The 27,774-nt window shown below is 35.8% G+C and overlaps 1 protein-coding gene across 2 annotated transcripts; it reads right to left on the reverse strand.

Moving 5' to 3' along the window:
- Positions 1-911: 911 nt before the first annotated feature.
- Positions 912-27,397, reverse strand: LOC140789885 (mediator of RNA polymerase II transcription subunit 23). 2 transcript variants are annotated; one of them, XM_073139777.1, is made up of 22 exons: positions 27,353-27,397; positions 27,078-27,228; positions 26,954-26,997; positions 26,316-26,415; positions 25,256-26,227; positions 23,952-24,186; positions 22,930-23,147; positions 22,030-22,243; positions 18,416-18,696; positions 16,842-16,925; positions 15,137-15,231; positions 14,334-14,496; positions 13,998-14,243; positions 11,905-12,069; positions 11,685-11,798; positions 11,444-11,569; positions 7,829-7,977; positions 5,486-5,726; positions 4,633-5,404; positions 3,563-3,744; positions 1,569-1,669; positions 912-1,424 (listed from the first exon to the last, which is right to left on the reverse strand). In XM_073139777.1, exons 2-22 carry the CDS (start codon positions 27,165-27,167, stop codon positions 1,223-1,225), a joined length of 4,794 nt encoding a protein of 1,597 aa, XP_072995878.1. In that variant the 5' UTR covers positions 27,168-27,228; positions 27,353-27,397; the 3' UTR covers positions 912-1,222. The 2 variants fall into 2 exon arrangements, with proteins under 2 accessions (XP_072995878.1, XP_072995887.1); XM_073139786.1 differs by having other exon boundaries at positions 27,081-27,390.
- Positions 27,398-27,774: the final 377 nt, after the last annotated feature.

Raw genomic sequence — 27,774 nt, forward strand, 5'->3', positions numbered from 1 at the left:
CGAAGAGGGAGGGATGGCAAGGATCGAAAGAGACATGCTATGATAGTCCAAGGGTCACGCACACGTGTCAGGAAAGAGAGAGACAGAGAGAGACTTGGTCACACGTGTGAGTTGGTCTCTGAGAGCGCCGACCTCGTCAGCTTCTCTTATGAATTCGAGTTTTCCTTGGCTACTTGGCTAAGAAATTTTGCTAATTTCGTTGCTACAAAGCAGATAGCGTAAGCATTTCCGACTTTACTTTTTTAAAATTGGCCCAATAAAGTGTCTCTTTAGACATATACGATTTTCTTTCTTAAATTTATTTCGATTCGTATGCACGGAATCGATGTGAACTCCTGCTGTATTTGTATTTCCTTCATAGGTAGTAAGTACACAACTAACTCAACTCAACTCAACTCAAATGTCAAATAGACATTGGATCGTCTTTTAGGTAAAGATAGCGAAAAGTAGTTACTTGGTCTTAGAGCCGTCTTCTACTTTCACACAAAGAAGGAAGGGGAAGGGGAAGGGGAAGGGGGTTTGGGTATGCGTGTGTTGCATATTGGTGACCAAAGCATCACGCAACAATTAACGACTTTCTTCTCCAACTATTTTATATTTTATTTGAGAATTTACCGACAGAGGGCTGGACGCGTGTTCACCGGAGTTAGTGCGTAAGAACAGTTCACATGAAAGGAGGGCGTGGTGGGGGCACAACAACAAATTGCCAACCAGTGGAGTTCATAACGGTTCTTGTCATCTCCATGAGATAATATTGACGTTCTATTTCAAAACAAAATTTTCTAAAAACAAAAGAATTTTTTAAAAAGAAAAAAAAAAGAAAGAAGAGAGAGATTTAGAATTTGTTTACAACGAATCAGCATACAGCATGAGAATCAAATGATAAATATCAAATTTACTGTATGAAAAGCTAAAAAAGAATTTATTTTTTCTTTCCATTGCTTTGAAATGTGTTATTACAAGATACAACAACGGATCGCATGCTTAGGAAGCAGTCAGTCATCTATGCAGTTATCTCAATTTAGCTTCAACAAACATTAAGATGGTTTGTCCGACATTTTTGAAGTAAGAGAGAAACTTGAGAATTTTGCTCGAAGAGCATACTGTTTATAATTATAAGAGATCAGCAAGAAATGCCACATTCAGCTCGCGAGTGCATCATAAGCTGTTAAACATTACAATAAAAAGGGTTTAGAGCACTAGCGACTGCGGTAGCAAATACCTATGTTGGATTTTGTACTATTTTCGGATGAGTTGCTGCATATATTGAACAGCTTGGATCAGTCCTCAGGTGAGAAAAAAGATGCTGCACATCTGGCCTCAACAGTTCCATCACTTTCCCACATAGAGTCAGTATCTCCAATTTGGGTTTACTAGTGTTCTGAACAGGCCCTCCTTGCCCTTCATACATGACGGCGTGATGCCTATTTGAAAAGTTTCAGGTTACCCATGTAAGACCCAATAGTACCAAGCAACTATATAAGACATGAATAAAAAAAGACCAACAAATAAATGGTCATTCCCATGCATATGACATGCGTACTACTGGATAAATATAAATGTCTTACAGAAAATCGATGAGATCTGTGATGTCTGATGCCTCCGGAGTTGAAGTCTGTGAGTTCTTTCCAAACACATCCGCCAGCACATTGAAAAGCAGAGCCAATGTCTACAAATGTCACGCCAACTTACAATTCTTAGGTTTTCTAGAAAAATGAAGATTTTGAAAAGCACCAACAAGTCAAGTTTTCATTGAAGGGGGGGTGGCAACTTAATAAAATGATGACACAGAGCAATTAAAATGATTCTCTGGAATAATTGATTCAATATAGCTTAAAGTGGTCAGTTATACATAATTAAATTGTCCTGTTGTCATATGAAAGGTACGTATATGAAAGAACCAGAAGGTTTCATCAAGTGGTACTTTCCAATTGTAATTAACAGCAAGTGCTGATGGGAGATGGCATGTTCAAGGTTTTATCATCTGCCAGAATATCCTATTCAAACTAGTAAAACCTTGTGCAATCAATAGCTTGTAGCCTAATTGATGAAATGGGTTATGCAAGTGGACATTATGAGAAGCAAATGAATAATGTGATTCAACCAGACAATTAAGTTCTGCAAAAATCAATGAGAAATAAAACAATACATAAACAAACTCATATAAGGTATGTTTTCTGGACAGAGAAGATGCAAAGGTCAAGGGAGCCTAAAAGTTCAAACTACAAACTAGCTGGCTCAAATTAAGGATGCCTCGTACCAATAACGCAACTGTAGAAACCAGAGACCTTTCGTAAATGAACAGCACAAATATTTGGTTTGGAACCAGATATCAAAACCTGATAACGAAAATGTAATCTCTGTTGTGCACTGGTGTAATCTTATTCTGCACTTAACCTAGCCACACTAATAAGTCCTAAGAGTGATTGGATCCTCTTCTAACATTCCTTAAAATTGTGAGGGGCCAATTTATTCTGCATAGGTTGGCTGAATGCAGAAAGCCTTCCACTGATAGACAATTGTTTTTGGTTATCATCAATTGACTGGTACGTAGTAACTAGTAAGTACATCATGCTTGGTGAGGCACCCAATTCCTCACTGAGGAGTTGGAACTTGAAAGTTTGATTCCCTTCAGTGGTGGTTTATGCTTTGATTGGGATGCAATGAGAAAAAGAAAAGATAATGTTTGGATTCCGCTGCAAGATCCAAGCATAGTTCGTAGTCAAACTATCGAAGCATACTTTCTACAAAAGTACTTATCATCCCTAATACGGGCATAAAATAGAAAAGTATGTTGATTGGATTTAAAAGACATACTTGATTAACTCTAACCTAAGGCCATATAATCTATTGACATATACTGAAAGATATATTTTCTTATTTTCTCATCCATTTTATTTGATTTAGATACCGATTCTGAGATTAATCATGCTAGATGTAGCAAAACAAAGTTAAATCTATCATTTGTAAAAAAAATTATTTTACATAGATCTAGTATTTGTGCTAAATTTCTGTCTTCAAAACAAAGAAATCAAAGGGAAAACATGATTTTCCTAAAATTTTACCTAAAATTTAAAATTGTAAAATTAATATTCAAATTGGTTAAAACTAGTGTAAGAACATGTTAGATTAATTCAATATGAGTTTATTTGAGCCCAAGTTTTATAATTTTAAACTCAAAGTTCAACATAACTAGAAGTCATTTGATAATTTTTTTCCACTGAATTTTTTTACTCATAAAATATGAAATGATTTGATATTATGTGTTAAATTATATTTCTACTTGAGTATTACTATAGTTCTAGCAAAAAAGATCCTTTTTTACAATATTATATAGTGATAAAAGACTAATGTAAGTTTCAATACATATATTAAAATTTTAAAATATGCATACAAATCCTAAATAATCTATTTAGAGGCGTTCAATATATCAGTGGCACACCAGGGCGTGCCGACTAGGTATTAGCGACACAATACTTGTAAACAAGTTTTTTTTCTGGACTAGGACAATAGAGGTTAAAGAATAAAGAACTAAAAGTTTCAATCTTCCAGATATGCTTACCTTCATGAAGAGTGGCCGAGCAAAGGCCAGACGAGGCAATAATGGGCCCATTATGCGGAAAGCTATTCTTAACATTGCAACAGAAGTAACCGGGCGGAGATGCTTAATGATGGTGTGCGTCGATTCTAGCCATTCTTGTGGGAGATTACTAAAGAAGGAGTGGAGAAGGGCAACAATGTTACCTGCAACAACTCGTATAAAAGAACTTAAACATTAGAATCATGTTTATCATATCACCAAAATATGAACTTTAACTTCCACAGAGCTTCAAAAAAACTTAGATAAGTAGAAATTTTCTCATCCATACATTCGACACTTATAAAGTTGTATTGTGAAAAGATACAAGATGGTGCTTCAGGATTGTCCAGCCAAATGTCAGATGGTGGTTTAAGCACCAAAATTCGTTATTAGCATAATTACTTCAATATCTTGAGTAGTACTAACATCTCTTTACTCTCATAATGTAAAAGTTGCATACACTCAATATGTATCAAAACAGTATCATTACTTTATATTCTTTAAAAATAAAAGGAAATTATTTGTAAGGTTGAAAAGTTGGAAATGTTCAAGACACTTGGAAATTTCATCCACACTAAATGCCAGCACTTTAGTCCATTACAAAAAACACCTCAAAAGGAGATTTCCCTTCCCAAAATAATGGGATGAACAGACAGGAAGATTGTTGAAATATTTCTGTTGCAACTACATTATTATGTGAAAACTAATCTGGTTTTTGGAGGGAGGGGGATAAATTAGAAATTTTACAGGGAGGCAGACTGTGTAGAGGGCTAATCTGCTGGTACGGTATCCTAGCTAAAAGTGACTTCTGGAATGTGCATAATCTTAGCCAACCCTTATAAGGTTGTCTGGGACTCTGGTTGATTTCCTTGTTCAGATCTATAACCAATTTGAATGTACAAGTCCAGGGATCAGCAAGACAGCTAGTGCTAAAATTATCTTCTTAAATATATTCGACAATTATTTGATGATGTTATTTTCTGAAATCCATATTAAATGTAACTTTTATCTCTATTTAGTAAATAAAAAAAGAAGAAAAGTTCAATCATTACTTATCGCTGTTGCTGTGTTGTCCTGAGAAGCCCATGATGGGTCCAGTAATGCATAGCCAACCACAGATTCCAGCTCCTTAGGTGACCTCTTACTATCAGTGAGCCACCAACAATCTTTTATGATACGTGATGCTTCAGAATATAGTTGCATATGGAATTCTGGAGGCAACTGGGCTAACAGAACACCGCATGCTTGGATCATCAAGCAAGATAATTGCTGACAGGAGTACCCACTTCTGGAAACAAAATTTGTAGAATTGATTCCGCTTGCTGATGTAGCTGAGCGATTTGTGCTCATGGTTTCAGTACTTCCACCTGAAGGAGAATTTGGTAAGCCAGAATTTTGTGCAAGCCCGCTTGACATTCCTTGTAGTCCACTGCTGGATTGTATTAGTGTTGGTTGCACATGAACCACAATTTGAACAAGTGAAGATACTATCTGGGAAGCCGATGCTGGAAGTGAAAGAATCTCAATAGCTGCTGTTTCCAGAACAAGCTGTGTATATGACCCAGGGTCCTGGTTTTGATAAAATGCTTTTTGACCATCAGAACTGTTGAGGGTGCTGGACTGAGGAGATGCTTGAGACTTGGTGAATGCTTGACGTCCAGAATTATTGGAGGAATCTGTTGAGTCTGATTTAGACTTGCTACTTAAAGGAGGTATGACATTGTTAACAAGGCCTAATAAAAGGTTCGCGAAATAGTCAGGCGGAGGGCAGATAGCAGAATTTGATGAACCAACAAGCTGCGGAAATGATTCTGAAAAAGGAATCTGAAGACTATACTGTTAACACAATAAGCAAAGATAAATAAACTGAAGAGGTGTACATCAGCAACAAAAGGTCATCTTTACCTTTGAGATATCTAGTACTTTGAGTATCCGTACAATTAGCTTGCTTGGAAGGTGACCATAAAAATATGCAAGAATGTCCCTGACAAATGTAAACCTGAGGGGGTGGAAAATAAGAAGTGGCGAATAGAAAGCAAGAACTCTGTCTGCAATATCTGTGGCTTCGTTCTCGATGAGCCTATAAATTATAAGTGGTATGACTGGAAGCAAGCGTGCTGCAATATCATCAAAAAAAACAGGATAGCTGCAAAAATTAAGAAGTTATTAGAAGGTATTTTACAGCCTCTAACCCATCAAATATCATGAAGAATGGCAAACATAATTTGCATAACTAAGAAGAATATCTAAAGAAACAAAATGTCCTGAAAGGAAACATACAAATCAGGTCTTTAGTATAACAACCATTTACTCTTAGTTGTCAAGACACATAATTTAAACTTGTAAATTATGATGATAAATAACATCAGGAATTCATTTATCAAAAAAATGATATTACAACAAAAATTTAACAATTTAAAGTTCTTAAGGATTTGAGATGCAATAAATATTAACATGATCTAGTGGCAGCATACAGCTAGCCATCCTTTTTGGGCCCAGAACATTATGTAGTATGAAGTATAAACTATAAAGTAAAAGCCCTCCACTTCACTGCCAACCTGAATTGCCACTAAGGAGGGAACTCTACTCGCTCTGTTTTGAGCAGGGGCAACATGAACATCATGTTTTGGGCTTCAGCCAACAAAGCCATTTACTCCTCATTCCAAGAAAGGACCTACTTGAGATAACATAGACACCTCCCAAGATCTTGTTAATTGTTAAGAGAAAAAAGTATTAAGACATGAATACAACATGAATCCATGCCATATGCATCTATCATTGTACTGCAGGGCACTGGCTCATACATGGGATAGGGATGTCTCTCAAGTGGTCCTAAAAGGCTGAATGGAAAGGATGCAATGAGCAGGGAATTTGCTAGTTTCCTTGAATTCATTTAGTTGCTGAATGAATGACTGACATTCGTGAACTAACACTTCCTTAATCATGAATTGCAGCAAAATACACCTTTTATGCATTTCTCTGTGAAATAGAGATAAAGATCGGTCAACACACTTTATGCATATTTCTCTATCGCAAGGGAGCTGCATTAGCAGACCCGTGTTCCTTGTCGCACCCCGTCATGCTCCATACTGTGCATACCTCCTTGGTCATGTTTTCCCTTTTGCAGCAATCAAACGGCATCTTATAGATTCATTTTATTTTAGGAATTCTCCAAAGTATTTCACCAATCCATTGGTGACATATATTGGATAAAGAAATGACATATGGCTGTACTTTCTTTTCAAAGATCAATACTGCAAGAGCTGAACACAACAGTTGGTTTCATGAACGTAAATGCAACTATCAGCCATTGAAACTAAGCCAGAGGACATGTTTTAATTCAATACATCCACTCATTCAGCAGAACTCAGGCATACTCTGACCATCTAACGCCAGATAAAAGCAAATGCCTTGGAATGAATAATCAATAGATAACCCAGAGATTCACAAAAGTGTATCGCATGCCTGCCTTGTGCAACCTTATAGATGACAGATTACATATCGAATGTGATTGTGTCTCACTGTGTATTTGGCAGAGATCAGTCATTTGATGCATGAAGCCAGGTGGATTCGCACTTTATCGGTACCAGTGGATGCGCTCGATAGCCTTTTTAACTTCTTTTTAGTAGTAAGATCAGAAAGGTTTGCCAAGTTGCATGTACAGTGTATCATAAACTGCATAATGTAACCTCCCCTTTGTCCTTCAATCTAACCTCATGTCTTGCCATACACTCTAGAGATAGGTAAAAGCATATTCTAGGAGTGTAAATTAACTTTGTTGCATTCCATATATTTATGCTACAGCATGTGCATATAAATTATTGACTCAGTGAGTTGAAAAGTAAAGAAAGTCATAAATACTAAAGTAACAGAAATACACTAACCTACTAACACTCATTTAACTAATTAGACAATACACCCAGGGATATGCAAATAGCACAGCATAAGCGAACAGCTAATTCTTTCTTCCACTGTTATTTCGGAATGTCAGAAAGAAGCTAAAAGCCAAAAACTTAGACAAGAGTTTTTAATTTGAATACTGACTACCTAAAATAGATGTACACATATAGTATGCACCAAAAATTTAAAGAATTTAGACTATTTGACAATTTTACAATACCCATGAATGTTCACATAGAACTTAAACTTTGAGACACAGGATATAAATTGAATAAATGGTCCCCACTACCTAGCATCTAAAATTTCATGAAGAATATGACAATTGCTATTTTGAAGTGCAAGTTTTACCGCTCCTTCCACGAGAGATGGTTCCCAAGAGCTTTCTGAAGCTCTGTTCTCTTTGGAGGTTGATTATTGAGCCAGTGCTCAGGAGAAGAACGATATGAGCAGAACATTTTGATCCTTTGCAGCAGATCAGGCCTTTCAAGCAGACTTATCTGTGACCATTGATTAAAATTGCTTATTCCAAAAACAATGTAGATAGCAAAGTGAAAATCTAGTTCATGTTTTTGAAGCTGTTTATGATGAGCGCAATTTAATAGCTGAATCAATTAAGCATAAAAAGTACAACTCGAGTCCAGAAGATTAAGTTGCAAATACATTGTGGGCAAGGAAATAACATGTAATTATGATAATATCCTTACCAAGATTTTTTACTTCATTAGGAGAAAAAGTAAAGATAGGTACTCTAACATGCCAAAATAGGACAGAATGATATATCTAATGATGCCCAAGTTTAAGGATTGAAAGTAGTTGATAACAATTGCAGATAGAGAAAATAAAACTTGACCATCAGACTTCTGCCACAGTGGTCATCGTAATGGTTAGTACAATTAAGTGGATCAGTACTCTTCTTTGTTCGGGAAACTAAGAAATTACCTCAACTTTGTGTAAAATATTCAAGGACCACGACAAATTTATCCAAACTTCACAGTGGAGTTATTTTCTTCAAGAATAATATTTTTAAAAGGTACTGAAGTTTAAGGATTGAAAAATATGAGATAAGGACCAGAGATAAACATTTTGAGTATCAAATGCTTGACATTGCCGCTCTGGTCATCGCTATAGATAATAAAGTCAAGTGGATCAGATACTGTTCTTTGTTCAGGGAACTGAGAAACTACCTCTACTCTGTAAGAAAATTTCAAAGACACCAGAAATTGTCCATGACTGAGTTGGCAAACACTTGCAGTTCTAATTAAAAATTCACAATCATCTTGTATCAGATCAAAAATCATCTAAAAAACATCTAGTATATCATTTAGTTGAACATGTTCATGAGATGCCCCCATATTACTTGTCTAGAACTTCCATTCAATAGTCAGGCACCGCACGACAATATATGTAGCAGTATAAGAATGAGATAAGTTAGAGTCACCAACCAATTGCACTAAATGATAGGTAAAACCATGGTTTGAAGGATCGGTAGATCCAGCCGATCCTCTTTCTCTCTCTTTCACTATTTCTCCTTCTCTCTCTCTTTCTCTCCCTACCATAGCTATTAGCTCTTGCTTCTCCGACGTAGAAATCCAGCTTGGACAAACTCCACCAATGCAAATCCAACTATGTAATTTTTTATATTTCTTTCTCTCTTTTCACTCTTTACTTCACTATAGTTTTTTCTTCTCTCCTTCACTATGGTAGAGTTTTTTTTCTTTTTGTTTCTTCCACTCTTTCTCTCTCATTCCTTGTAGCAGTTTTTAAAAAAGTATTTTTTTAATTTTTAGGCTTCATACATGAGTAATTATTATTTTCTTATTTTTTTATTTTTTTTAATATTTAGAATTTTATGTAATTAAAAATAGCTCGATCAGATCCAAGCGGCCGATACGACTGATACGTATCGTTTATTCTTTGAGGCCGATCCCGATCCCAATCCCAATCCCAATCCCAATCCCGATCCCGATTTTTTGAACCTTGGATAAAAATAACACTGTGAAACTACAAATCTAATACCCATTGCCTTTCTAGGTAAAAAAACAAACTAGGAATGTAACATACCAAATTATCAACCACACTCACCTAAAACAACAGGCACAACTGGAGGGAATAAATAAATGAGGCAGGTATGAAGACCCAATAAGGTGTCAGGGTGTAGTTTGCAACAATCAACAATACGAGCTCTTATAGATGGATCATTCTTTTCTAATTTGTGAATCTAAGAACCTTAGAGCATTGAACATTCCAAAATAGTACAAGAGTAAGGGTTAACAGTGTTAGATATTACTCCACAAAAAAGGACATGAAAGTAAATGTTTCGGATTGTAAATGTTTCGAATCCGAATGATTGCTTTAAGAACCTCCTATCAACCTCACCGACCATAGCTTTCAACTTTCTTCCATGATTGCTTCAAGAACTTCCTATCAACCTCACCAGCCATAGCTTTCAACTTCTTTCCAATAAAATTGTTATTCTTTACTTTTTCTTATTGTGGTTGAATATAAATGGGCCATATCTGGATTTCTAACTTAACCAAATTATGAAGAAAGGAACTTAGTAAATTGCCACCACTAACCCAAGCCATATTGACAGAGATCGGGAAAAGAGGAAAGTTAACTAAGTCCAAGACTTGAAGTACCGGTGGCATTCATTGATATGGACCAAGAACTGATAGAGCAAGGCTTAAAGAGTCAGTATGAGTGTACCACAGGCCTGCTGGCACAGTCCAGTACCAGCACATGATGCACAACACAGCTTGACATTTTGATGAGGCGTAGGGATAAAGACACATGTCAATACGGAAGGAGGTACCTAGATTAACCCTCAAAGAGAATAGATAGAGCCTCTGTGAATCTCTTTATCTGTCTCCAAGTACCATTTGCATACTAGCATAGCTAAGATAGATAGAAAAGATAGAAGATACCCACCAAGTCATGGAGGAAAGAAAATTAAATCCACATAAATTGTGGGGGACAAACGAAGCGTGGAATCCACCACAAAAGAGAGAAGAAGGGAGGAGAAGAGGGAGGAGAAGGGAAAGAAGGGAAAGAAGGGAAAGAAGGGAAAGAAGGGTAAATATGGAATCCTCCACAAAAGATTATTTTTCAAATTTTTATCTTTTCTTCTTCTTCTTTCCGGAATTCCCATCACCTATACATATAGAGATGATGACATTACATAAAATCATAAAATAATCTTATTCAGATCTTTCCTAGTCTAATATATAACTAAATTGGACCCTTTTAGCTTAAAAAATAATCAAATCCTAACAAACCTACCTTAAACAAACTAACAATCAAATATCTTAGATTTTTAGGAGTTTTAACCAAATTAGACACTCTAAAATCAAACCAATTTTTTTTAAAAAAATACAACTGAAAATAAAAATTAAATGAAAATATAATTCCCATCACATTTGTTTACGCCAGGCTGAGATGGCACAGAACCTGCATCAGCAAGTACTATGCAAACTAATCCTTAAATACATGTTGCAAAGATTTATAGGGATATCAAGTCTTTCGAGGATAAATTTTACATACAAAGACCCATAAAGTATGACAAAATCATCAGGTTTTACACACAGAAAGTATACCAAAATCATCAGGTTTTACACAGACCAGTGCTCTCTCCTATATTATGCATAAAGGATGTTCATGCAAAAAGTGAATATGGTTGAACATTTTGGCAGAATGCTATCTAAGAGATTGGTATGGTCTAACATGCTCAAACATAGGATTTGTTGCCTAATTAAATAAAACTAGTTAAATAAGACTTAAAATTTTCTGTCTATACAATATCAATTTAAGTCATGTTATTTCAAATGTCTATATCTCATACCACTGTTGTATATAAGTCAAATAATATGTCGATCACATTTATTCCCAATTCTCCATCCTTAAGCACATATTCACATATTTGTTCTCATAGGAAGGTTATGTAAATAAATAATTAAGAAATCATACCACAAGACGCAAAGCATAAGGGTCATCATCCCTATCAATAAGAGCTAGAAGTAAAATATCCAAGGGAAGTAGTTCATGCGTCCAAATGAAAAAGACAAGGTTTGCAATAGCTTTTGAAAGAAGATCCTGCACGGCAAAGGCACGACTAGAAATCAGCATCAAAATTGCAACTGCTTTGTAATACAAAAGTCTCATCCATTCACTGAAAATAACTCCCAAAATTTCTGGACTAGAACTAGACCTGTATAGGATGACCGTGTTGCAGCTCAATTTGGATATGGTGAAGAAGAACATCCACCATTGTGTAGATGTTAGATGTCACTTCTTCCGGTGAAAATTCCCTTAAGACACGGCCCTGCATTCGAACTGTCATTACATGTTTCCCAAACAATAACAAAGAAAATCTATCAAAAATCTACTAAAATTTACATAACAGAGGTGCATGAAGAATAGGGCCATACAAGATTTGTACTGTTGATACTCTCTTTCATTAGCAGCATCCAAGCACCAGCACAGAGATACTGGCGATGCTGAGGGAAGCTATGGCTAAGATAAGTCACAACATAAGTAGGATCAGCTGATGGTGAAAGAAGCTGAGTGCATTGCTTGATAACAGTTATTTCAGCCTGAAGTAAAGAGAACATCAGTGAGAACCAACAAATATATAAATCAAAGAAGCAGTGTATTCCTGCAAAAGTATTGCTTATTCATGGATTTAATATGTTGATCAATCTCTCTTACCAGCTAACCAATGTGCTAGTGCATGAAAAGTTTCATCTATAACCCATGGATCTCAGTTTCACCTGATCTCGATGCTAACATAAAATCAATTTAGTGACTGGTTTGGGTCTAGGAGGAACCTGTTTTGGTCGTATCAACCAATCCATCTCGACAGCATCAGTCGATTCGTCTGGTCGTATCGGCTGAAACAGGCTAAAATAGTTTTTTTTCTTTTTAAATTTAGATCAAATATAAATAGATCCGCCTAGATAGATAACACCCCTGCATATACCGTAGCAGTAAGCTTCCTAAGTAGAGATTCACTACTGTAAGAACCTCAAGATATTGGAATCTCACGACTGAGTCCATGAATCTGGCTGAGATCAACATTCTTAGGACGATTTACAGTTGCAAAATCTTAATCGCACAATATCTCGATTCTCTCCATAGCCATAGGATCCGCAAGAACCTCAGTCTCAAATAACAGGAATCTCATTGTTAAATCATGTTAAATCAGCAGAAGATGCTCAACCTAGTTGAACCCAGATTCTTGATATGGTCCAAGTCTGAAACATTTTCTTTTGAAAATCTTATGGAATTTCCTACTCTAAGTGAATGCTGCCAAGGGCATAAATGATTCAATAAGGAAGGTCATGTAACATCCCTGTGGTAGAAGAATAATTATGGAAGAAGAGGCTATGTTTGAAGCTACAATTCCCACTTTGACACATCATGTTCCCTACAGTGCTCAGCCTACGGCCCAGCATTCTTGATATGGTCTAACTGTAAACCTTTTTTCTTTCAAATCCCTATTGAATTTCCTGGTCTAAGTCAATATTGCCAAGGGCATAGTCCTAGATGATTCCATAATGCATATAGGTCATGTAACATCCCTGCAGTTGCGAGAGAGTTATACAGGAAGAGGCTAGCAGTAATCATCTCCCGGTTGGACACATGTGGTCTCCTATGGTGTACGCTATCAAAGCTGACTATCATCTCATGCAAAATGTTTATGCCTGTTGACATAAATGACGTGAACCCCACCAGAACAACTCATTCACAGGGACGAAGCCTTAACCTGATGTATTTCACACAGACGTAATAACAGTTGTTTTACAAATTCATGGATTATATTTCCTTTCCAAATTCCTTTCCATTCACTTATTAAAGGCCCTCTAATACATATATACTAAGAATCTGTAGAAACTAGCCTGTCCTGATCTCCATGTAATCAGTGCAAAACAGAAAGGGTAGATGGTGAAAGAGGGAATCAAGTATAAATTTGTGGAAATTTTATTTTTATCTGGTTACACTGATGTTAAGATTATTAAAGGAACTACTTAGTGGTTACAACCACATATCTACCAAGAAGCTTAGGCTTCTTTCAAATTTATTACACATAAAGTTCCAGATATGCAAAAACAGAATGTAAAAGAAAAAATGGAATATTAAATACTAACTAGAAAGTCCAATGACAGTCTTTACGAAAGAACTGAAAGATGTTGATTTTGTGATCTACACTGACAATATTTAGTGGAATCTGCTGTTGATATTCAAGAAATGAACCTATTTTTATTCAAAATTCTACTTTTACCTAAAACAATTTGAAAAACAGAAAATTTCATGCACCGCCTATATTGGTAACCCGTGTCGACATTGTTTCGAACTAGCACATGCTATTTAACACAGGGGATGTGCCACTTGGCACATATAGTCTCAATGTTTAACTAGCATTTCTCGTGTCACCACCACATCAATCCTGCCCTAAAATGAAAGATTAAAAACTAAAATAGAATATTGTATATCCATCAAGCATCCAAGGACAAAAGCTTACCTGCTGCCATGTTTGGATAGCTTGGCCCCTCTTATCTGTCCTCCCTAATAAATAATCCCGAATAAGCGGAGGGAAATATCGTAGAGTGTTCTCTGACCATGTGTGCTGACTAGTTGCCATAATTTGATCTAACAAGGACTGAAGATAAAGCATATGCTCAACCTCAGCAATTCCACGTGTTTTAATGGTGATCGCAAGGCTAATTATTGTTATTCGATTAAGTGTCTCAGTGAACTCGGTTGGACCCTGAAATAACCAGTCTTAAAAAAATTAGTATTTGACAACCATTATTTAAGCAAAGCTGAAACAAAAGTGAGTTCCTTATCATTTGTTAACCTTTAGTTCCTTCTTCACCAGAAAAAAGTCTCGAATGGAGAGAATCAAATTCATGCACAAGTTTTCAGCCAATCTGAAAAGACGATGTTCTCCGCGTTTTCCCTTTATCATAGAAACTATCTTAGTGACATCATACATCAATGCCTTGCTCTTGCCGTAGTATCTATAAAGAGAAGAAGACCCAATAATAACGGAGAAAATTAGTAGTACTAATAATTCAAACATTAGTTCAGTTGGTTCTCTATCACTTGGAAAGTTCTATTTCACAAGATAAATAGCACTATGCATCAAACAAGAAAAATTCCAACTTCCAGAACCACAAGCATATCTCTAGTTGGCTACAAATTGCTACTTTTCAAGAATCAACATGTTCCTCTTCTTTTCACGCACTCAGAAATTAACTAAGCTTTTTCATATATAAGAAAATGTAGCTAATCACTGAAAAGCAACCAGAATTGCCGGAGACAAAAAAAAATTCCCCTTGCACATTTGTTACACTTCTTTTAATATGTATGAGAAATCTTCTGCAAGTTATTAATATGGAAATTCTGTGGACTTACACATTTGGAACAGGAAGACCATATATTGCCCTATATGGAAATTACTGATGCTGGCAGTACAATTCCGTATCGTGAATGTCAGGTTTGTAACAATTTTCCCAGGTGGCTAACAGAAGAATAAGTTCTAAATTTCAACTCTGAACTTTCATCTTAATAAAGTATGAGTTCGTAAAATTCTGGCATGACACACTGAGAAGAATTACTAAGTTTAAATTATTTAGTATAAACAGATTAATGAGGCACCTGTATAGAGGAAGCAGCCGATAGTTCAATATCTCAAGGAGTAGAAGGGATACACCAGATTTACTCAAAATCGATGGAGATCTTTGCGTCAAAGTCTGCAAGATGTAAAAAAGCATCATAAAGGTACATCAGAACAGAATGAGCAGACAAGAGTAAAAAGGAGATATGCAAGAAGAAGATATGTAATATAAGCACTCAACTCAAATGATTTGCAGAATTCAATGAAGCTATGAGTCTATAACATTCTGATCACTAGAGCTGACAGCCTGACAGGATATAACATGTAATGAAACACATTTTCAGAACTAAGCACTGACCAAGTTGAGTAGTGGACCTTTTCTTTCTTACTCATTCTTCTAGAAGTTGATAGACACAAAGTAGAGTACAACAGTGCCAACCAAATGTTATCAGACAATATTTCTAAGTTGTGTAGAATGTGTAAGTACTTATTTGTTCAGCAAGTTTTGCCATTGATATTGGCATTGCGATTCATTTTTTATAGATCATGCTCTTAGCAAAGAGAATCTATCAGCATCACGAACACAAAAGCTCTGTGATCAATAAATCATAGTGCCACAACTGTGCACTAAAAGAAAGATATGAAACTTTTTTTCATCAGTAGGTCAAGAATATCACGCTATTAGGTCTGGCACTGTGGTATTACCATTATATGAGCTCCTCACAGTACTGGCACTGAAGAGGCAAGTTGCGTCTTTGTGCAGACTGCTGATTACATTATCCGTTAAGGTGACAAATGCAACAAGCAAAAGGAATTGCTACTCAAAGTCTCAAACTATGGAATTAACCTTGAGAACATACGACATGGCAAGCACAGTGCCAACAAGGTATCGAAATGGTAAAAGAAGTAAGCATATGATACTCATCGATATCGTTTTTGTTCAAGAGTCATCAGTGACCAACTGAACCACTGACAATTTCATTTTTATTATCTTCTCTTATTTCTTGAGTGAAACTCGGGCATCACAAGTGACAAGCACATTAAATTTGGTTGATTGGTCCCTAAATAGAGCAAATGAATCAAAAATAAATCTACTTACACTAGAGATCTTAAAGAATGAACAAATATTGATCAAATGCAATGATCTTATAGTCAACGATGCATGTGCCACAGATACGGACCGTGTTGACCACCGACTGTTACGGCACGGCACTTGCCGGCTGTGTCGTAAGAGAGAGAAAAAAAGGTAAGAGACTACTCACCTTCGCCGCTGTCGCTCGCTAAGTCACCACCGTCGCCCTAGCTCGAGGGAGGAAGAAAGGTCGAAAGATATATATATATATATATATGTTAAAAACTTAAGTTACGGACGGCAACTCCCAAGCGGCGATCGGTGACGGCAAGCTCAACGACGAGGTCAATGGCGAGCAGCGAAACTATTATGAGGGGTGTCGTATGGCACCCCTCGTGCCACGTGCCGGTCGGCACTACCATCCATGCTTATAATTATAAAGAAAGAAGAAAAAAAACATATCTAGCATTTAGAACGTCTAGCCAACAAAGATTGTATGTTATTTTCTGGAACTAGGGACATTTGGACTAACTTAAGAACAACAGGTGATGAAAGCATGCTGCAAAACAAAGAAAGCTCCACACATCAAAGAAGTTAGGGATTTACATAGATAATATCCAAAGCATTGCAGTAAAAGTATTAACTTGATATTGAGTAGTGACAGCAGAACTTACTGTAAAATGGAGTCGAAATAATGAATGAGGTGAAATTAGAAGCAATCTAACATATGTTTCGACGATAGCAATACTAGGAACAGCCTGCAACACAAGCAAATGAATGTCAAAGAATATCGGACAAGGCACCACCTCAAATCGAAGAATCCTTAATCAAAAATTGCAGAAACTTATTTTTCCTGCGGATAACATATTTTGCTATATGAATTTACGTGGATCATAATCTAGATGCAGAATATGGCTCATATTGTTCTTTCCACAGATTTGAGTAGCTCTCAAGTTGCCTTTCTATTATAAAAACTGTATATCGCAACATTAAATGTACTAACAGTGATTAAGAGTTGCCTTCATAACTTCGATTAGAATATGTGGCAGAAAATTTCTGAAATAGCCTTAGGTCTTGCTAGAAGGTGAACCCCAACCCAAAGACATAGACTAGATGGTTATCCAGCTAAAAAGGTTCTTTAAATCAAAATTACCAAGGCTTTCTTTCTGTTATGCATGAGTACCTTGCAACTATAATTCTAAAAAGACAAATGATGATGTTATAAGAATCAATAAAATATGACACATAACTTGGCAATGCCATATATATATATATATATATATATAAACCATTTGGCTGTTCCTTCTTCCACTACCTGAGGTCTTAATTTCTTCCCCTTTATTTCTCTCTCCTACAGCTTGGATGTTATTCTCTTTTTAATCCTCCATTGCAGCCTAGGCTGGTGTTCTTTTCTTCCTATCTATTTCACTCCTTTCTTTTCAGTCCTTACCTCTCCTGTCCTGCTACATATGTTATGCAAATTCGTTGCTGTCTCTCCGTATCATTTGCTGAAACTAATTACTGCAAACCCTAGGTTACTCTTTACTCTTTAGCTCAAGTTAAACAGTCTTTTAGTTTAAAGGCTGATCTTTATTAGTTTAATCTTAATAGACATTAATGTTTTGCTATTTCCGACAGCAAACTTGAAGTCTAATTGGAAGTTTCTTAAACATCCTAGTAGGCACATATTAGAAGGAAAGTGGTCAGTTTTACAAGAATATATATATAAACGACTAGGAAAGCTATAGTTTGATGATAATTAAACTCAGTATTGCAATCATGTACTTATAGACATCTGATAATGAAGAGATGAATGAACCCATGAAGATTACGATTTGCAGTTAAACATTCACAATTCATTCTTTTCTTTTAAAAGGTATTACATGATGAATGTACTCACTCCAACCAAGCTGATGGTTTACATGGCTATGTAGTACTGATAAATCACAAGTGTTAATCATCCCATTATAAGAACACAAATCATCTGTTATATCTTTCCTATTTTCAAAGAATCAGGGAAGTCTGCAAAATCCGTAAGTAGTTCCTCCCAAGAAGCAATTCCAAACTATCTTTTTACACCAACCCTGATTTCAGTAGCATGGGAAAATCTTTCAGTGTTACAGATTCGACTGTCTAAAGTATAATATGCAAACACAAATCTTAAACCAGTATCAGAATAAGAAACTAAAGAAACATTATGATGAAGAGGCAAAACAAACAAAATGAAGAACATACATGCTTTTTCTACCTGGCCAAGAAATATGGCATCTTCAAGTTGATATGCTAGCTTCATACATAAGTTGATTGACAAACCAGAAAGCAATGTCATAGATAGAGGGCAAGTTTCACGCATCATCATTATTCTGTCATTCGGCTGTACATTAGACCCCGGCAGTAAATCTGTAACTCCAGATGAGGTAAACCAGTTCATCACTGCATCAGAAGCAGGCTGTGCCATCGTGAACGACAGAACCCAAAACATACCCATTGATCTATCATCCAAGCTCATAAAATCTATCATGCGCTCTCCTGAAAGTAGAATTAAACATTGTAAGAACAAGTAAATCTTTCAGCTAACGGTGGAAAATAGCTCAAACAATAGAAAATTCATAAATCTACCATCCAAACAGCTCTATTTACTCCAAGAATCAGTGCTGCATAACAACAAATGGTCATTGTTTAGTTTAACAGAAGAAAATGGCCCAAATTCGTGGAGAAGCTTTTTTTATGCATTCAGATCATGAGCTAGTACATAAACAAAAGATGAAAAGACCATCTTGAAATGCAAAATATGATATCAACACACAGTATGAATATCCACTAGAAAAAGGTACTCCCTTCCAAGACTCAAGTATAAATAAATTGAGAAAAAGAAGCGCATAATTTCCAATGTTGTGCTTGTCTCAAACTTTTGAACTTGAGTCACCTCCAAACATAGAAATACCCATGCAACATCTCATATATCATTAAGTTTAAATCCAAGGTTCGAAAAATTAGGATCGGGATCGGCCTTCCGAAAAAATGATACGTATCAATCGGATGGGCCGGATTGGTCGCCTGAATCAAATTGGACTTTTTAGTTACGTAAAATTCTAACTATTATTTAAAAATATAGAAAAACTTCTAAAAATTTAGAAAAAAGTTTACCAAAAATAAGAAAATAAAGAAAGAAAAACTATAGTGCAATAAAAATTGAAAAGAAGAAGAGATTAGAAAGAGAGTGAGTGGAAGAAAATCAAACAGAAAAAAGAAAAACAATGGTGCAGTGAAGAAGAAAAAGAAAAAGAAGAGAAAAGAGAGAGAGTAGAAAAAATTAAAAAAATTTAGAGAGAAATAAAAAAATAAATAAAAATTTATATACCGAAGTTTGTTGGAGTTCGATAGAGCTAGATCTCTCCGTAAAAAAACAATAATTATATGATAAGGAGAGAAAAAAAAGAGTAGGAGAGAGAGTGAGAAGAAAGAGTGAACGAGAGAGTTCGGATAGCACCTTCGGGATCGGCCGATCCGACGAACCATAGTTAAATCCCTCAAATAAATGAAGAGACCAACAATGGCCATGCTATGCCACCATTGGCACAACACATGTCGGTCGACACAGGGCATGTCGAGCCACACGCCTCGGCACCCCCCTGCGTACTACTAGCGCATATTTATAATATTTTTAATAAAAAAATTTAGGATATTTAGATATATTTTTGAGTTTTCGGCATGTCAATCTTTAGCTTTAGTTTAAATATATATATTTAAACCTACATTATAGTGTTTTATCTTTAGATTCTTTTTGTAAATGACCTATTTTATTAAAGATAAAACAACAATTTTATATATATATATTATTCAACACATAATATGATTCAATATATTCATTAAAGCTAATATTAATGATTGAACACTTCATAATATAATTAAATACTAATATAATTGAACACATAATAACATTCAACACATAATATTAATTGATAATAGTTCAATATTTAAAACTAATATCTAGTTGAACGTAGCATGACGAAAAGGATCAAAAAATTTATTTGTCAGCACAAGAATAACACAAGATGTTGCATTAAATATTATTGATAATCTTCAAAATTCATCCACTGATAGTATTGTTTGTTGTAACGTCTCACATAATCTCATATAGTCTTCATATAAATAGAAATTTTATAATACTCCTATGATATGAATATTGAACATGCACGAAAACTAAAGTTGATTTGATGATGATTGATGAAAATAAAAAAAATAAAAATAAATAAAAAATAAAAAGGTTCCACATGCCATCCTTGGAAGAGACAAATGAAACATGAATTTAAGAAATCATTATAGCAAAAGGCACTAGTAAGAAAGGATAAGAAACTTCATAACCAAAAGAGCCAATATCTAAATGAAATAAAGATATTAAATGTAGATAAAGGAATAAAAGGTTAACAAGGAGATACAACAAATAGCTGCACAAAAGAAAGGGATTAAAAGAAAGATGAAATCAATTCCATCAAAAATAGTATCAAACATGAAACAAACAACTCTGTTACTAAAGACGAGTATCAAAGTCCATTGGAAATAGTGTTATTCCTATATATAGTTTTTTTATATCTTCTGTAAGTGTTGACAATCCAATAATTAAAGAATGAAATAATAATTGAAGAATAAAACTCTTGATCTTTTGAAAATCTTGATTGAAAAAAATGGACTCTGATTCTTCAGCCTTCAATTTATTAAATATAATCACTTAGCCTTGTAGTGAATCAAAGTCTCAAATTTTGAGTGCAAAACTGACAGGTGTTGATTTCAAGACAGTGCACAGCGATAGGAACCAATATTGGTACCATGCTCATACAAGTGACTAGGAACCAATATTGGTACCATACCCATACAAGTGATTTCAAGACAGTGCACAGCGATAGGAACCAACATTGGTACCATGCCCATACAAGTGACTAGGTATATGAGTACATGCCAAAAGGCAGACACCAAACTCAGCAATCTTTTGACACTATCTGAGTCACTATAGGTCTGCCTTTCTACTGAGTACTACTTTGATGTACATTATGTAAAAATATCTAAGAACCTAATTCAGACTGCATGATATTTACAAGTTCAAGTTAAGCATAAAGGTTTTGTTTTTGAAATAGCTGACATGTCTAAGTAGTCAATAAATGGGCGAGATTAGGTACCATTAAATATAAAAGTTACCGTTCTATAGCAGCTTAAACTTTTAGAGGTCCAGAATTTGAATCATATCAGGCTAATCTATCATTTAAAATATACAACCTCCATCCATTTAAATTAAGTCACTTCCTAGGCTCATCAAAATATCTTAGTTCCGAAGTGAGAAAAATAGTTAAATATAATAAAATTACTATTCTCTAACAACTTAAGCTTTTGGAGCAGTTGGTGAGTAAATAGGTACAGAGAACTTGACCGAGTTGACTCAAGAATCAAGATGATGCAATTTATAATTAACATTAGGTTGGTCAGATCTGACACTAACCTACTGATCACAACCCACCTTTCATTATGTACATGACTTTTTTTCCTTATATTATAAAGAGAAAGGGTAAATTGTTTCGAGCTCTAATGTTACATTGTTTGATTGACTTAAGCAGGTGACAAGTAAAGACAACATCAATTACTTGTCAAACTACTAATCTGAAACCTGACTGTGACAATTGGTCTTAGTTAGCACCTTTTTAAGATAATTCATCTCATCAACCCAATGCAACTGAACCAATGACTAGGTTTGACAAATTTATGCAGCAAATAGGAAAAAAAATTCATTCATTCTTAAATACTAAACTCGATGCAACCAAAAGCATTATATTGACGACTAAGATAACCACAAGAAAGTGGCTACTAAAATACCTTTTGTCATTTGCTTCCACCATTCATCTATCTGCTGTCCTTTTTGAAGCTGGTCACTGTTCAGATATTCTCTAACAGAAGTGTTGAGGGACCAAATGCGTAATGTTTGGCTACTACTTATGAACTCAAGAAGAATACTTTGAGGGCTGATATTATTTGAATCAAGACTTTTGTCTTCTTTATGGAATGAAATAATTTTCCTTGTAGTTTCCGCCTAACAAGAAGAGCAATTTTAGTGCACAAAAAAAAGCAATAACAATGATAATAGAGTCAAATAAACCAAACATTACATATAGAGTTCAATTACCAGCTATAAGATAATGCCAAAAGGAGCAATTTTTTTGAAAAAAATAAACCCAAATATATGTTGGATGAAATAAGAGTTCAAAATTCAAATGATATAACCTAATACCTTAGGTTAACTACACATACATGGACCTAAATTGGGTGGCTCTTACTTTCATAACTGTCAATCAGTTTCAGGTCAAGCAAGGACAAGGGCACAGGCTTGGGCAGCCATTCTATGCGGTCAACAAAATCTATGTGATGATCATTTCTAAATTAAGGCTCCCAATCAGTCCAAACCAAAGCTGGTGAGGTCATTCTATAGACTTGCAAATACAACATCTAAGAATCTGAACTGCCTCAGAGTTTACTTTCTTTCTCTTTTGAATACAAGATTGGATTTTAATGGTTTGTTCTTGTTGTAAGTTTGGATTCTGCTGTGGTATGGAAGGTTTCCATCTGACCAGAATGGGCAACAAATGGGTTTTTTTGCACACACATCCAGTTTGGGTTGGCTATCATCTTCACATGACCTGTATCTTACACAATTTTACAAAGACAGCCCAGAAGAAGAAAGGATAATGCTGCACATTATTATATAGAAACATACACCACCTTCCTGGGATCCGAACTTAAGGTGTTCATCACAATCTCAATGCGAATAATTTGAGCAAGCAGCCACGTGACATGATTAGTTCGGAGAATCTGTTGATCATTCTTTGCAACTCGGGAGGCAAGTTTGTCAACAAAATCGAGAAAATCAATACAGCCACTTTTCATTAGAAAGAAAAATATATCTGCAAATAGAAGCCACTCCTGCCAGCATTGTATCTCTGCAACAGTAGGATCTGGCTGTATCAATATTCAAATAAGCACACACAGAAAAAGTAGCGATTGATGAATATCATGTATATGAACTATAGTGAAGGAAAACAAGGAATAAATTATTGACATACATTCCCAGGTTAATATAAGCAAAGGCTAGTTACCCAAGTAATTATGTCAAATTGTCAATCAACAAGCAAAAGGACAGGAATATTTGCAAAATATTAGATATAAATATTAAATAGTTGCACGAAGGAAGTCAAAACTTCTAACAACTAAATGCCGAAGGCATACATAAAGATAAATGTGTGAAATTGTGAATCATATAACACAAGGAAAAGAAAAACTTTACTCTTAGCTCCACCAATCTCTTACTTGAAATAAAGATAGTGAAAAACATGGTTGCGCTTTGGAAGTGTTAAGTTGTAACCACATGTCTATTGAGATATTGTAACTAATTTAGAACATTAGTTAGATGGTAATTATCAATTGATCGTCACCATTTCTATACTCTAATTTCAATATTTCATAAATCTATATGATCATTATCACTTGTCCTTGGAAGGATATGTGGAATGGCCAAATATTGGACCACAACTTTTGAGCTGATATAGTTGATAATCAGAGAATGAGATTTTTTATCAGGCATAGTAAATCACTAACTCTTTAAAAAAAAAATTATTGGAGTGAAATGCTATCGAAATCAACCAATCTAGCAACTTCAGCACATCCAATTAAGAACAAGCATACAAGGGTAAGTAGTTGCTATGGGCATGATGAAAACAATTTGAAATGTAAAAGCATAACAGCACCTGAGTTTGTCATTTTCAATAGTTCAATCGTCCTATCAGCAACAGCTTCACCAATCATTTCTGGAGAGAAAACAGCACCAGGGGTAGATGCTTGAACATTTGTTCTATAACAGGGGGCTACAAGAAGCACACGCCTCCACCAATCAGGTGATGGAGTTGTGCGAAGGGCATGCCTCAAACAGCGCATAGCACGCTCCCAATCTAAACTACCCCTGGGAATAGAAGTTGCAAGATCCTAGTCACAAAAGGTAGACAAATTATTTCCACTACTAAGAAGAATCATTACAAGGTTAAAGCTAATAGTGCTTGCAAAAATTTTGTGTAACACAGTATACATTCTCAGTTTCACACTTAATTTTCACTCGAATACTTTATCTATTTAGTCTTTTATCATACATTATTTAAAATATGGCATCACTTAGAAGTTAAAACTACAAACATGCATAATTCATTAAAAGAGCAATTTTATGACATAAAAGACACTAAACACCTGTATAGACATTTCCTCTAGTCTACATAAGCCTGCCAAATTTAAAGTCTAATTTAGTGCTGATTTAATCACTCGAACTCATATTGATGAGGAAAAGACACCTCCTCCTCCGCTAGAGTAAATATTTTTCACACTGCTTTCTTTCTTCCTTCCGCAAAAGAGCCAGCTGCTATAGTTGCAAACTTGCACCACTATTAAAACTTAGAAGAGATACAAGAAGCCAGTATTACCGTGAACAGTTCTTGTGGTCTTAAGCTGAAATTTGAAAATTAGCATTTATACTCCATTTGTATGGATTTTACACCTATTAAAAAAAGTAAAGGCACTGAGCTGGCAGCATTAAAGCAAAACACAACTAGATCACCAGAGATTAGACTCATCCGCATCAGATCATGACTGACAAAAAAGGTAACTTTATTCTGATACAAAATGGAAGAAATCATTTACCTGATCAGAGGATCATCATTTTAGTTAAGTAAAATGTGTGCTGCACTTGATTAAGTATGATAGTGAGGTAATGTCTCGAGAGTCGAGACTATCACATATTTTAAAGCATATCAAAAGTTCTGAAAAGGTATAATGCATCTTCACCCCCATCTATTAATCAAGCTTCAAACACTAAAATTTCCAGCCAATCATACTAAATCAGAGAAAATGAGGCCAGTCACAAATCGTTGGTGAAAGGAATTCTATCAAATAAAAACTGTATATCCTGCTTCCCATATTAGGTAGCATGTTGGAGCAGTTACTGTCCCATAAGTCAAGAAAACAAAAGGTAAATTATAAAGTCGTACAAAAGGGAGATACTTCTCACCTCCCCGTGCAATGGCTCTCCTAGCACACTAGGATAAGTTATGGGAGAATAACGCAAATTTGCAATTGATTCACCAGCTATAGTTGGATAAGATTGAGACAAGAACCGGTGTGTTGCGAATGTGGGGCAATGAAGGTGTTGATCCAACATTTGCATGTGCATAGCCACCATATCTCTCCTCCTATGGATCTCCATGATAATGCTAAACAATGCTTCATCATCAGGAATATTGTCCATAAACTGTAGGCTACTGCGAAGAAGCTCATAGAAGGGAATGCGACATTTATCCTCCTTAACCAAAGTCCATATAACTTCCAAACATAGATGCATCCACTCATGCAAAGGCCTCTCCAACTTCAATGCTTTCATGCCATCTGCTTCATCTAAGCCTTGCGGTCTCTGGTCCCAACTAACCAGCCAACTTATAATATGTTGAAAAATCTCAGCATGGGTAACTGGCTTCAGATTTGTCTCTAGGCCAGCTAAAATAATCCTGCATGACAGCTGGCGAAGATAGCTCACAGCAGCACCCTTGACTGAGTGACCTATTTTTATTACACTATTCTCGCATGCTTTAAGTGGAGACAGATTTGAACTTGCTGATTGATCAGTAGCAGATTGAGCAGGAGATCCTATTGCGTGAATTGCTGATAGAGGTGATGTCGGATGTGAAGCATGCAAATTTGAAGAATTTGGGATCACAACTATCGATGATGAAGGCATCACTGTGGATGGTGACAATCCAGGTGATAGAACTCCAGCCATTGCTGAAGTCCCCTGCCCGGACGATGCCTCTGCAGAGGAAACTGCAGAAAGGAGGGAAGAAAGGAAGGTGTCCCATTTTACATACGCTATGGTGCACAAGCTCCGAATTGCAAACAGGAGAAATTCTGATTGTGGTGCATGGCTACTACACTTTACAATCAAAGATATAAGAACTGATTCTGTGACAGCACGAAGTTGCTCCTGATCCTGTAGTAAGATACATGTTAATTTTAATTCTTTCAGGAGAACCAAAGTTCAACGCTCATAAAGAGAGCAAAGAATGTCTCAGACTCACTTGAAATTGTCCTTGCAATTGTTCAAAATCCATAATAAATTGTTCATCCCGAGGTGGAAGCTCCCGGCTAAGAGCAGTAACCCTCTTCTGCATCTTGTTCCTGCAGAATTAGCAGCCCATCAGTTAATAACACAATTCCTATTGTTACTCTCCACAGCCAAGAGGATGATCACTTCTAACAAATTACTTTAAAAGCTCAAGGAAAAATAAATCGAGAGAGAGAGAGAGAGAGAGAGAGAGAGAGAGAGAAGCCAAGCAGAAAGAAAGAACTCCACAGTTGCATGGGCTTAAGTTTCGAAGAGAATCAATTGCAACATCGCATAAATAAAATCCATACTTTGTAATATAACGTTGAAAAAGAAAATATGGATTCTTCCCAGCATTTGTTGAAATTCAATTAGATTTTCAATTTACTGAAATTCCAATGGCAAGATTCAATCTTTAAGAACGTAGCTACAAAAGAATTGTAAATGAGCCGCTGGGTAGGCTTCTAAATTATAACCCTTCCTCTTCTTGATAAGATTCGACTAACAAAGGGCATCTGGGTTCGCCAAGAACCAATCTTTTCGCGCCTTAGAGGTGTTAAACTCCGTTACAACGGTTTTAACGCAGTAAACTGCAGATATAAGGAGACTTACGAGGATTCACGTGTTGGGTCATCTGATCTTTCCCGGGAATTTCTCTGCCAAAATAAGAGAGATTAGAAGCGGAGGAGCGAAAGCCGAGTGAGGTAGGACGAAAAGGAGGAAGAAAGAACGCAACTACCCCGAGGTAGAGGTTGAAGAGATCGACGACGGCGGACCTTGCCGGGTGGTGTTGAAGAGGCCTCGACGACCTCTGGTTCTGCTCCATCTCTCTCTCTCCCCTCTCCCTTGTCTCTCTTCTTTTCCCTTCTCTCTTGAGCCCAAAACCTCTGAGAAAAAGAGAGTCCTGGGATTTTCAGTTGTTAATGGAAAATGGGTATTCTTGCTTTGAGGAACGTCTCCGTATAATCTCGCACCCAGGTGCGACCGCATCAATTTTAGATATAATCGTACCGTCGAGGGGCAAGCAAATGCCACCGGAATTTGCCCGAAATATTCCTCTATAAAATCCAGCGTGCTTTAGTAATAAACCCTAGAGGGTCTATACCAGCTTGTAAGTAAATAAGATATTGTCTGTTTCGACATTAAACCTCGAACTTAATTAGTCAATCTTATTTTTTAATCTAAATTATTTAAAAAATAAATTAGGAGTCCTGAATCAGTTCAAGAGGATTTCTGAATTCAAAGCATACATAATCTAAAAGACTGTCTTGTTAAAAAAACAATAGATAGATAGATACATACATACATATATATATATATATATATATATATATATATAAGGTTTTGATTAGAAACAACCTCTTCCGTTCTACTTTCTACTTTGAAAAAAGAAATTATTTTCACATAGCATAAACTGTGTAGTATGTGAAGAG

This window comes from Typha latifolia, chromosome 1 (genome assembly GCF_019914945.1).
Source record: "Typha latifolia isolate L0001 chromosome 1, TyphaL0001v2, whole genome shotgun sequence".
NCBI lineage: Eukaryota > Viridiplantae > Streptophyta > Magnoliopsida > Poales > Typhaceae > Typha > Typha latifolia.

Bases quoted from the DNA above. Each gene is read 5' to 3' on its own strand.
- LOC140789885 (XM_073139777.1), bottom strand. From the start codon at position 27,167: ATGGAGCAGAACCAGAGGTCGTCGAGGCCTCTTCAACACCACCCGGCA. The intron at 18,697-22,029 runs GTATTTTAGTAG...TTCTACTTTCAG, and splicing joins GTGGAAGCAAATGACAAAAG to GAGAGCGCATGATAGATTTT. The intron at 14,244-14,333 runs GTTAACAAATGA...TGGTTATTTCAG, and splicing joins TGGTGAAGAAGGAACTAAAG to GGTCCAACCGAGTTCACTGA.